The following is a 13,336-nucleotide window of genomic DNA, read 5'->3' on the forward strand; positions in this document are numbered from 1 at the left end:
CTCCCTGTATTGAACGAATATTTAATATACTTCAGTAAACGAGAGGGCTGGATGTAGTTCAGCTGCAGGAAATGATGTGGATACAGACCGGAAGAACTGTTCAAAAAGGCATAAATAGAAAAACCGAGAAGGAATGCTTTTATGTAATGTTCATGTAAAACTCTTCACGGCCACTAAGATTATGCCCTTCAAGTATTAGAAATTGAGACTCTATTATTAAATATTACTCTTGAAGCATTTTTTTATTTTTGTGGACATGCTAAAAACCTTCAGGCCTTTTCTTGATTCCGTGTGTGCTACATGTAAGGTTTTCTACTTTGTAGATAAACTTCTCTCCTTCAGTGATGTACTTCCTAATAACACCAATTTCCCTTAGTGTAAATATTCTTATAATTTCTTTTGTCAGAATAAGGCAAGATGCTACTGCTTCTCTTATCCTGCTATGGAAGGTCACAACCACTGGATTTAAACAGTGTTCACTTATTGATGGCAGAAGTGTCACTCTTCTCCAGGCACTGGGTGGACTTGTTCTTTCTGAAGAAATGCTTGCATTAGGAAACAACTACTTTATTGGTGAGTAACATGCGGATGTTTTGTTTATCACCTTTATGTGACAGCTGATAGTTTGCCCAATATTTAGAGAAACAAAGAGGTAATTCCTTTAAGTGCTGCTGAAAGATCCAGATGTTGGGACCATGGTTCATTCAAAGCGCACAAGAGGTACGCTAAATTTTTACGGAGGTGTCACGATTCAGTTTAGAATCTAGATGGTGATTTTTGACGGATACCTTTAGATAATACAAGGTATTTTATATGTTGTATTTTAAACAACCATAAAGCTTTTGGTAAATGCTACAGTAAATAGCTCTGGATGTTTCAGGGTTTCTTTCTCAGATATTGTGTCATGGGATACTTTGTAAAGAACCTTCAGTCTGTGCATGGTAAACTTGAAAAATTATATTAAAATATAATAGAAAATCTGATCTTCCAGCAGTCTTTACTTGCATTACTTTTTCTCTTCTAGTTTTGTCTCTGAGTATGAAATCCTAGAAATATATGTTTCATTGAGCAAACAAATGTTAAGTATCTTTTGCAGAAGGGATGTAATGAAAATAGGCTGATACGTTATTTTTAACTGTATGGGAAATAATACTGATTTAATACACTATGCATAGACACAATAGACTTAATTAAATTGAGTTTTCTGGGCAGATAGTTTATTACACCAATGACATCAAAAAAAAGTCATTGTGATAACAGCATTTATTGAAATCTGCTTAAATTCTGTGTATCTTATAATGAAGAGTAAGCTGCCACAAATTGTTATTCAGCAATCTATCATGCTTATAAATGTAAAATGAAAAGCATCCTGATGCAGAAACATTGAGCCAAATTCAAAATGTATAGCTGATATAGGAAAAAACCAACCCAACCGACAAATGCAGAAGTAATGCCATGCTCTCTCCTTTTTGAGCTGTCACAAAGCAAAGATGTTGCTTGAAGGTTGCTGATATAATAATTCAATTATGGTCAGTGGTGTTTTCTTATATTTATTTATAAAATAATTTTCCAGTTCCTTTTATTTTCTTTATTCTTTACTTCCTTCCAAGATAGTTACTTTTAGATATTTTTCTTTATTTTTTTAATTTAAATTATAAGAGTTAAAACTCCCTATTTTATGCATGCGCCTTTTGGTAGTTAATGTATAATAAAAAGAACTAACAACTTGGTGAAGACAGGATAATTTTTAAGACTTATGCACCCAGTGAGATACCTAAAGGCATAAATTGGTCTATAAGCTCCCAAATGGAAGGCTTATGTGGCTCTGTGGAGGCTCCACTTGACTGTACATGACATGACATAAAGCAAAAGCTACCAATTTAGATAACTAAAATGAGTATTTTCTTACTCTTTCATAGCTTTTCTTGGCCTACTTGTCTCTCTGTAGCTGTCTTTCTCTCACCGAGATTTCTACTTTGAATTTACCGTGTTCTAGGTAACATGAGGGAAAAATCCATCTTTTCCTTGATGAATACAAACTAAGGTTTAGTTCATTAAAATTGTACTAATGATCTTGCTTTTTTCATGGAATATGAATAGTCTCAGACCTCTAATTTTGCTTCTATCTGGGTTTTTTTGACACTTTCTTTGGCCTTTCTTATTAATTTCTTCATAGTGAAATTCTCTGTAGAATATTCCAGTTGTAGTGTAATTTATGTAAAGAACATGAATCATAAATGCATATGCATGGAGCAGCAGGGAGACTCCCATAGTACAGTGATGCATTTGTGAATAGGAGCATTTGAGTGCTTAGTAAAAATGAGTGCAGATATAGTGCATTTGAATTTTTAGAAATCCTATTTATTTTAGCAAATGGATGGATTATCTGTAGTGCTTTTCATAGAAAATGAACATGAAACATTCCCTCTGCATATCTTTTACTCCTGCGGCATTGCAACTGTACTATGATATAAAAAGTAATGAGATAACAATTTTCTGGAGTAAATTATTCTATGTGGCCTTAATTTAGTTATAGCTTTTCCCAGAATAAATTACTTTTATTAAAACACTTGAGTAGAAGAAGGGTGAAATACTAAAGGAATAGGGAAACTGCCAGTTTCAGCACTTCCTGTATGATTCCTGATATACATGTCAAACATATTCTAAGGTACGATGAGTCACATTTCATGATTTGATATAAAAAAGCAATAATGTAGCATATGCTTTTATTAAAGGTACTTAAGGTAGAACAGTCACAAGGCCACAAGATACTGTAGGATGCTGTAAGCACAGAATCACACAGTAAGTCTGTGGACCATGCCAGCTGATAAATTTACTTTCTATATTTTCCCCTTTTTCCCCTCACAATTTTTCTGTTTATTCAAATGAGTTTTTAAAGAATTTTTTTCTCATAACTTATATATGCATTTCTTTTATGTTTTAAAAAATTTCTAAACAGAACTCTAAAATAAAAATGGGGAAGATAGATTGAGCATGGGAATTTGTTTTTGTGTGTGTGTCTTTTGATCTGCACCTTATTTGAGTCACTTCTCACTGTGTTGCCTCCATGTTTTGTTACTCAGCAAGGTACTTTAATTACCTCTTGCAAATCTTTCTGAAGAAGATGGCTATGTCAAAGTTAAAATATTTAGGGAAATACTATTTGTTTAGCGTTACCTCATGGTGACACAAGTTTAAAGTTGTTTAGACAAGATTGAAAAGTCAGCAGTAATGTACTGATTTGCAGATCATGTGATTCAGGGCATAATGTCTAGAGGATGGAAAGAATGCTGTCTCTAACATCTAAAAATAGACACCTTGATCGTAGTGCCCGAGAGACAGTACCTGCACTGTGTGAGAATGAAGGGTTTAAGGGAAGGAGAAGAGTGTAATGCAACTAAACAAGAAAGAGCAGTCTGTTTTCTATAGTGTGATTTATAAAATGGTTGCTGCTTTTGCAAACAGGCTTTTGTACTGCAGAAAAACAATTATGATGCTGTGATTAAGGCAGCATGATTATGTTGTTAATTACAGCATTTACCCCATTAGAATAAGTCCTAGTAGATGGATAAAAGTACTAACTTGAAGACGGGCTTGTATCTTCTGTAATGAGTTTGTAAGATTTGGTACTACAGACATGCCAGTCTTCTAAAATAATTTATTATGTTTAATTAGAAAGTGTACTTATTAGCCAATGGAAAAAAGGACCAATATGGCTCAGGTTTTGAAGTGAAAAAGCCCCTGAAATTACTGATCCACTCACTGATTATGTGTAGGGTGAAGCACAGAGTATATCCCAAGGTGCTGATGGCTTTTAATGTCAAGGTACTACGAGACAAAGGCAATCACTAAGTGGTTGATCTATAGCACAAGACAAATGAACTGTTGATTTCTGCTCACTGTTTGCAACAAAAACGCTTCATTTGATTTTAAGAAGTCAAAAAATGTTGTGTTCTTTGGATTGCTATGGGTGGATGTTGAGATTTCCCAAAGAGATAGTTGGGAAGTGAAGCAGGAGGGAATTTAACATATTTTTAATGAGATGGCAGTAAAGGAATTGACACTTAAAACATTAATTCACAGAAGGTCTGCCTTTTACTTCAATAGAGTTATAGCTCCATGCTATTTGTCCCAATATTCTTTGAAGTTAATGAGTTATTCTTGCATATATTATTTATAATATTTATAAAATGTCTCATCAATATGTGCTTTAATTCAGTATTTTCATATATTCATGCTAATAGTAATAGTACTAGACTATTTGAAAATAATTTTAAAACGTTATCTTGTTACTGTCACATGCACCCATTCTTCATTGCAAAGTATCTTGAAAAATTGAAATCAGATTTAACACATTTTTCAAGTCTGAAAAAAAAGAGTGCCCTGATACCCTGTCAGTTCGTGCATGTGTTTCAGACTCAAGTACTCATGAATGTTAATAGGTTACAGCTAAGAATCTCTGTGGTGAGTTGAAAATGCTGCTTATTACTAAAGGGTGTTTTGGTTGGAATCTAATCTACTCAACACTGCGCATTTCTTTCATGGAATAATATACTGTGTCTGGGAACAGGTGCAGGAACATGTACATTTTCTATACAAACTTGTTGCTAGTGTGTAATGTTTACTAAATTGATTAAATAATATCTCTCTTGAGAAAAAAATGCATTTATATTTTCTTTTAGAAAATAAGGCCTTGATGAAGGATCTTGAAGAACATTTTCAACTTGTATGGCAACTGTCTCAAAAATCTCCTATGATTTGTTGCATGCATCTTTTTTTATTAAAACATGCAATCACACTCTGAAAACTGGAACATATCCTGAAACAGTCTGCTATCAAAATAGTAAAAAACCAAAAACCAACATATACTAAAACCTTTAATTAAAATCTTTATACGATTGTAATTTTTTTTTTTTTTTTTAAATTGGGTAATGAAATTACACATTGTATGATTATTGCCTCAATAGTCTTTATTTAGAGATTTTAGGTGTAATGTAGAGCATGGAGTTGGAAGTGCTGACTGTGTGCATGCAACCTATTTCTTTCCTTTCTCCCAATAACATTAAAAAAATGCAATTATGTTTTCAGGTCTGTATCATGGTTATTAGGATGTTAACTCTTTTGACATAACCTGCTTCTTATCAGCTTCCATGATAAAATGTTGGAAAAATTGCTTTTCTGCATTGGTGTGCCTGCTGTTGAAGCTGCAGTAATGGGAGCTGTTTCAGAAAAATAGTGAAACAAGCAGCTGGGTGCTGTTATTTTGCCTCCATAGATAATATGACAGAAAACCCTGTATACCCACATTGAAAAAATGCTTGTAAATGTCTTGAAATTACTTGCTTTTTGATTTTGTGCTTAATTTATTACTTCCATGATGCAGCTGGAAAAACAGCTTTCGTGAGATATTGCTACATTTAGATTTTTGTTTTTTTGTCTGGTTATAAAAAGAAGAAATATATAAGGAAATCTGCTATTTCTCAGATAAGACCTTGCAGATAATGAAGCAGAAAGTTTAACGTTTAATATGAATGAATATTTTTATCTGAATAGGAAAGAAATCCTCCAGTACAATCTTTAATATCTTTATTTTCATCACAGCAAAGAAAAACTGGTATAGACCAGGTGTGTAACACGGTTTTCTGCAAGATGACTGGCCTTTTAGATCAATACAATTTAACTAATCAGTTTAAACCATAATTGGAGAGTATTTTAAAAGTGTTTCTTTGGTTAAACTTGGTAGCTGTCTGATCACATTTGGAAATGGATGCTGTAGAATCTTTATGAAGAATACTGATGCTATTGAAATGCCAGCACCTATCAGCTTGCTTGAATTCCACAAAACTTGCTGAAGTTTTGCTTTCATTTTAACTTGCTTTTCATTTGCTTTTCAAATTAATGCTTGGGTCCTCAAGCACAAGAGATCAGTTGCATTTTAAAAAGTGTGTGAACCATATGTGCATATGGAATCAGAAAGGATAATATTTCCCTATCCAAAATGCTGTCCTGGCTTTCCAGAGCAGCAAAGTATTTTCTTTGTTATCTCTGCTCTGAGCAGTTATTTGCTCTCTTGATGCTCCTTGGGTTATTTAATGAATCTCTTTGCAACATCTCTTCATACATTAACAAATGATCGCCACTAATATGGCTGCAGGTATATCGAATAGGCAAAATGAAACCTAGTGTCCAAAATACTATATTAAAAACAGTCTAGAGAGATATTTTGAAAGAACTGAGTCTGATCTTGCTCTTTTTATCTGCCTATAGAATTTCAGATTAGGAAACAAGTTGTAACTGTCTTTTGGATGCTGTATTTTGTGTTGTTACACATCTTTAAAACAGAGACATATTTTCATCAAAAGAAAGCAGTTTGCTGCATGTTGAAATTGTTTTTACTTAAGCAAAAATGAAATAGGACAATTTTATTTCATAGTAGATGTGTGAATTGAATTCAGTGAAAGCCACACAATCAAGTTACTCTAGCTTTAACAAGTTACTGCTTTAACTAGTGTCAGCGGAGCATCTGTGTGAGCTCTTGGCCCATGGCATATGTGCAGTCACAATAATCACAATGCTTTGCACATGCCAGTGTTCATGCAGTTCTGCTGCTCTGCTGTTGTGCAGTAATGCATGTGTATGATTATTTAGTTACTTCTGTGCAAGTCAGCCTTGCTGCTGGGGGGATATGGTGACAAGTGCTCCAGTTAATGGAGTTTTTATTTTTATGTGTGCAATTTGCTTGAAAGGGCCCTGCTGTAGGCAGTACTGAGTATTGTGCTCAACTGTGAACATTTCCCTGGGGTTCTGGGCATGAGAGCTAACCTTGCAGAAAATGGCTGTTTGATAAATAATAGCAGCAGCAGAAGTGTGAAGAGCATAAAAAGTTCAATCAAGTGTTAATTTCAGTTAGTTTTTAAAAGATCACCCTATAAGGCAAAAAGCTAAGCATTCATCTGAAATCCAAATCATTCTGAAGAGCGCTGTTAGGCTATATAAGAAAGGGTATCTTTATAAATATGATAAAAATCAAAATCCTGTGCTGTCCTTCATGATAAGATTATGTGGACCTCATCTCACATGTAAACAGATATAAACATTTGACTATTTACTTTTTTAATACATTGTATTAAGTTTTAAGCTAGCATCTAAGTAATTTTTACTCTTTAGAGTAATCTTGAATTAATATGTTGTTAGAATTAATTTTATTCACTCCTACTTCTAGCAAGTAACAGTGGGAAATTTTCTTTGGAAATGCATTTGCTCAAACATGTAATGCTTGGCAAAATACCTTTTGTTTGTTTATTTAAGATTTTTCTTTCTTCATATAGGACTTTTCAGACCAATTCACACTCAAGGTATTTACATTCAGTCGATCACATGATTGTTTGCACTGTGAGATCTTGGGCAAACTGCTTAACCTGATTTGTAAAATAAGGATAGCAATACATAATTTAAAAGGAAATGTGAGGCACATTTTAATAATGCTTGTAATATGCTTTGAGATCTTCAGCTAGTAGTGTAACATGCTGAACAGTGTTATTAAAAGTAGGGTAGCTACTCATAAGTCTTTAAGGTGAACCAGTCACTATAGATAAATCCTGGCCAACCTTGCCATCCCATCTACTGCAGCTTCCCTTATCAGCTATGCTATTTATATTCCACCACACTTAACTACTTTGGGAAAGTGTGGTATCAGAGATTCTGGTGGTCTACATTTGTGCCCAAAATGTTTTGCTGCCAAGCTTGGCAACATTGTTGAGATGCTGATAATTAAGCACACAACAGGGAAATTGTGATATAGTAAATCTATTAGAAGATTAGTCTTGTCACCCTTCACTGGGCTTTCACCATTATTTTGGACAGTAAGCAGAGTCCTTGAAGCCATGACAGAAGGTCACACTCTAAGCTACTGTCACATCTCCTTAATAAGCTGTATGCAAGCGGTTTCATAAGTGTAAGTATACTCTTGTTAGCTGACTATTTCATAATTCTATCATGGGTTTTGGTCCAGTCAAGCTATTAAGTTGGGTAATTGTTTAGTAACATTGAAATTCAGAAATTGGCATTTGTTTTAGAGGAAATTTAATGGAACGTGTGGTTGGGGATTTCTCTATGCTAAGTGAATCCAACTGCTTTGCTTAGTTCATAAACATATTTTAACTGTGAGTCCTCCAAAACTGAGCTCTGGCTTGAAAGTGAAGCTGTGTGCTATTTCTTCCCAAAGTTTTGGTAATAATTTCCTGATATCCAATTTTTTTTTTTCCTCTCTGTTACACCTGTGTAACACTGTAAGTGTCAATCTGTCCCTGACAGAATTCCAGTAATGTTACTGAGAATATAACTTGACCAGCAGCACATTTATCTTTATCACCTTAATGGTGATTATGTCTAAGAAGAAAGCATATGTTTGATTTTTCAGAGCCCAGGGTGAGTTTTTGGTACTGGTAATGAAAGAAGCAAGTATATCTATTTTTAGTCTGAATGTGACATCAGTTTGGAGAAGAAAAAAAAAATACAAGAGAAGTTTTACAGTCGCTTTCCAGCACAATGAAAAACTATTTGAATTGTTGTTTCATGTGAATTTTTGAAAAATAAAGTATTTCAAACAGTTCTTGAACTGATTCTCACTAAAATCTGTATCTACTTTCAAAAGTAGTATCTGACCAAGGCTTCTGTGACAAAGCACAGTAAGCATTCTGATCTGTGTAAAATTTGGGAGAGCTGTACCACTTATCAAAAATGCTATTTCTGGGAAAAATAGCAGTTTTGTGATTGCAGCTGTATTTTTGTATTCCCAGATGCTATGTTGCCTAGCAGTATCATTACAGAGTGATCTCAGATGTTCTGTACAAATATCCTAAGGCACTGATGGCACAGAAGCACTGCATCAAAGATTGCTAATGTCATTGACTACCTGTTTCTCACTTACTGTTTTCTGCTTATGTATGAAAATAATCTTAAGGCAAACCAGGAAAGGATTCCTGACCCATTTTTTCAGAATCTGTAGAACAGTGTTAGTGTCAGGGCCCTGAGGGTATTGATAGGCCTTAATGACCTTGACCATTAGAGTCATGGAAAAAAAAAGATTTGTGTTATTTGTAAATCAAAAGCATGCCTCTGCTACTTCAACATGTAAAGGTAAATTTTCACAATCAAGTGTATCATGAGGACATCTTGTTACGCTTTTTCATTTGTTAGGTCTCTAAAAGGAGTTGAAGATCACTTCCATGAATGAGTAAGAAGGACTGAGCCCTCCTGGATTTGCTAGATGAATAACTACTATTTGGGATTGTGATATACAATGCCATAAAAGCAGGAAATTGGTTTGCAAGTTAAACTGATTTACTACTTCATGCTTAGATCCAAAAAGGTACTTAAGCATGGCAGTGATTAGTATAGACTTCTATGGTAGGCTTCATAGTCTTGAATGTTAGCTATATTATATGATACATGGATAGTGTAAGTGTTACGGACATGAATAATCTTTGGATAAAATTTGGACATAAAATTTTAGGAGGAAGGACTAGAATTTAAGTCTCCCTCCCTTTGTAGTTTTTTTGTAGAGCACTGCAATCTATCCCCTTCCCCCAGCTTCCTTTCTTTAAATTATTCTTATGCCTGCAAATTTCAATGGCCACAAAGGAAAAGGTTGAGCATATTGATCACTCCTATTTAGCCTGCTGGATAACATTTTCTCCTATGATGTGAGAGATGGGGTCAAGCAGCAAATTCCTCTTTCTTCTCTTACATTTTAGGTTAATTCTGTAACTTTCCATTATTTGTGGATGAGATAGCAGACATACTTATGTAGCTTCTATTCTGGATCACTAAGACTTCTAAACTACAGTTCAATATGTTCTGACAGCAGCCATATTGTTTCTAGAAGCTGAAATCAGGTCTAGAAGTATTATAGCTTCATTATGTTACTACATGACATGAACTGATGATGTGATGCAGTCACACCCAATATCATTGCTTTGCTCCTGAAGGACTGATACTGTTTTTCTTACAACTGTATGTATGCCAATTTTCCTTTTTCCAAATTGTGAATAAGTACTGTACACTGGGAATGGAGTGGAGAAATGAGATCACCTTGTTCAGAGGACCTTACTCTTTTCCTACTCACTTTGACTTAGAAATGCCTGTAGTGCTAAGGCTGTATACAGTGCAGGGAAGCTGTAGGCACATAGTGTCTTTGAGAACTCCACTGCTGTGCAAAATGTTGAAGTTGGCTACTGACCCCAAAAGCTTTTGGTCTGGGAAAGTGTTAAGAGAGAAAAACAGAACAGATGGAAACTGATAGACATCTCACTGCTGTCTCATTTCCTTGGGAAACCAGGCTAAAAATAAGTTGAGAACTTGAGGACTGATGCTTCATTGTGAGTGTCCAACTGCCTTGGCAGTCATACTCTTATCTAAGAAACCTTTAGGAGGACTCATAGAGCTATGTTTTTGTAAACTGGAACTTTAGTGTAGGGAGCTATTACCATATTTCTGCTGTAAAAATACAGAATCATAAAATGGTTTGGATTGTGTCATGGTTTAAGCCCAGCTGGTAACTCAGAACCATGCAGCTGCTCGATCACTTCCCTGTTTCTTCCCCCTTGCTTCTGGCAGAATGGGGAGGAGAATCGAAAGAATGTAAACCCCACAGGTTGAGATAAGAACAGTCCAATAAATAAAGAATAATAAAAAACTACTACTAACAATAATGATAAGGGAAATAACAAGGGGAGAGAATATAAAGCTTAAAAAGGGAAAGGAAAAAACCCCAACAATAAACACAATTGACGCCCAATACAATTGCTCACCACCTGCCAACTGATACCCAGCCTGACCTGAGCAGTGATCAGTCCCTTCCGGGTAACTCCCCCCAGTGTAGATACTGGGCATGACATACTGTGATATGGGATATCCCTTTGGCTAGTTTGAGCAAGGTGTCCTATCTCTGCTCCTTTCTGACTTCTTGTGCCCCTCCTCACTGGCGAAGTATGAGAGACTGAAAAGTCCTTGACTGGCGTAAGCATTAGTTAGCAACAACTAAAACATTTCTGTGCTGTTAGCGGTGTTCTCAGATTGAAGTCGAAAACACAGCACTGCAACAGCTACTAAGAAGGAGAAAAATGACTGCTACTGCTGAACCCAAGACAGGTTGGAAGGAACCTTAAAATCATACAGTTCCATTGTATGTCCTCAACATAAAAAGGACATGGAACTCTTGGAACAAGTCCAGAGGAGGGCCACGAGGATGATCAGGGGGCTGGAGCACCTCCCGTATGAAGAGAGGCTGAGAAAGTTGGGGCTGTTCAGCCTGCAGAAGAGAAGGCTGCATGGAGACCTCATAGCAGCCTTCCAGTATCTGAAGGGGGCCTACAGGGATGCTGGGGAGGGACTCTTCATCAGGGACTGTAGTGACAGGACAAGGGGTAACGGGTTCAGACTTAAACAGGGGAAGTTTAGATTGGATCTAAGGAAGAAATTCTTTACTGAGAGGGTGGTGAGGCACTGGAATGGGTTGCCCAGGGAGGCTGTGAATGCTCCATCCTTGGCGGTGTTCAAGTCCAGGTTGGATGAGGCCTTGGGTGGCACGGTTTAGTGTGGGGTGTCCCTGCCCATGGCAGGGGGGTTGGAACTAGATGATCTTAAGGTCCTTTCCAACCTTAACTATTCTATGGTTCTATGATTTTACATACAGTAAAATGTCCTGCCACAGGCAGGGACACCTTCCATTAGACCAGGTTGCTCAAATCCCCGTCCAGTCTGGTCTTAAACACTTCCAGGGATGGAGCATCCACAACTTCTCTGAGCAATGTGTTCCACTGCCTCACCACCCTCATAGTACTGTTCCAACCATAGATGAATATATGTCACTCTGTAGAATACTCTTGAGCCAATTGCAATGAGCAAGAATGTGTAATAGCATTGGGTGCATACTAAGAGCTAGCTTCAATTTGTGCCTTCCGTTAACATAATATGCAATCAGATAATGTCCAGAGTTGGTGGCCTATTAGCTCGTCTTCCTTGTTTTGGCAGTCTACCATGGACCAGCTTGCTGACCTCAGCCTGCTGCGCATAGAAAGAAGGTATTGTTCAGAAATGGGACTTGCAAAGGAAGCAAATCAGTTTGTATATCCTAGAAAATCTACAATCAATCAATTAATGCTTGAGTAGTGGTAATCTTAATGGCATGATATGACCTTGCTGAATGCCCCTAGACATGATGACACCTATCATCTTTTATTTTGACTTTATTCCTTGTTTTTCATTCTTTCTTGATTTGAGAGAAACAGGAGCATATGTACTTTGTGCTCCTAGGTGTAAGCAGGTGAAACTACCAGAGTGGAATGAGGTGCAGTTTGTTTTACCACGCATACTGCCAATGAAATCATGCAGGAATTTCTCAGACTATCAAATGTGTGTGCACAAAGCTCAAAAATGCCTCCTCTGCGATCCAAATGACTTCTCAGATCATATTATGATTTGTTAGGCTTTAAAATTGTTTCCGTAGTATTACTATAAATAGTTCTATCCTCAATTCTTCAGCTTAAAATACTCTGATGTCATTCTGTTTTAACTAGCTCTAGAAAACCAGGAAGGTTAAACAGAACAAAATTGCTTTCTGGTATAAACAGCTGTAATGTTTTTCCCCAGACTTTAAATGAAGGGAGCCATAAGAATGCTTCTGAAATTATTCTCCTACCTGGAAGTTAAAAATAGAACTTAAAACTCACTTTAGTTCAGGTGCTGTTATGAGAATTGAAGAAGGAATTAACTGAAATGCTATGACCCGAATTAAGCAGGATGCCATATATAGGTGATCAGTCAAGCTTCTTCTAGCCTTAAAAGCTGGAGATCTCAGAAAGTTGTATGCAACTTCTATAGAGTGAAAACAAATAGCCATGTTTTTATTTTTCTAGTCTTTGGAAATCAGGCAAAATAATTAGGAATTGCAGGAAAATATGTGGCATTCCAGTGTGAATAATGATTTTTTCCAGTGTTTTGCCTAAGGGCTTTTGATACCAAAATAGTAACAAGATTGAAAGTACAAAGAAGGTTGTTACTTTAGGGAACTGTCCTGAAGTATATGTAGCAATCTGTTTCAGACAAGTAAATGTGAACCCAAAGACATTTTCTTAATACTACATTCTTTCAACCATTCACATATAATTGCATGGTTGCCAGTGACAATCTCATTCGATTGTTAAAGGAAATAATTCTGGCTGCGTCTTTGAACAGATGGTTAAAAATGGAGTGTGTATTAATGCCAGAATAAATTGGCTTGCTTTGAGGAGGTCAGCAGATTACAGTAATGTTTACTAGCCAAAACAGACCATTA

The 13,336-nt window shown here is 36.1% G+C and overlaps 1 protein-coding gene across 1 annotated transcript in view; it reads left to right on the forward strand.

Annotated features, from left to right (window-relative positions):
* DNER (delta/notch like EGF repeat containing) overlaps nt 1-13,336 on the forward strand; it is a gene marked incomplete at both ends in the record, with an annotated part of 127,974 nt that overhangs the window by 62,735 nt on the left and 51,903 nt on the right. Inside the window, one exon of the mRNA XM_080623440.1 lies at nt 407-573. Within this exon, the coding sequence (XP_080479566.1) occupies nt 407-573 (167 nt within the window). The remainder of the gene's footprint in view (nt 1-406; nt 574-13,336) is intronic.

Source organism: Psittacula echo (assembly GCF_963264785.1).
Source record: "Psittacula echo genome assembly, chromosome: 7".
In the NCBI taxonomy this organism is placed as follows: domain Eukaryota; kingdom Metazoa; phylum Chordata; class Aves; order Psittaciformes; family Psittacidae; genus Psittacula; species Psittacula echo.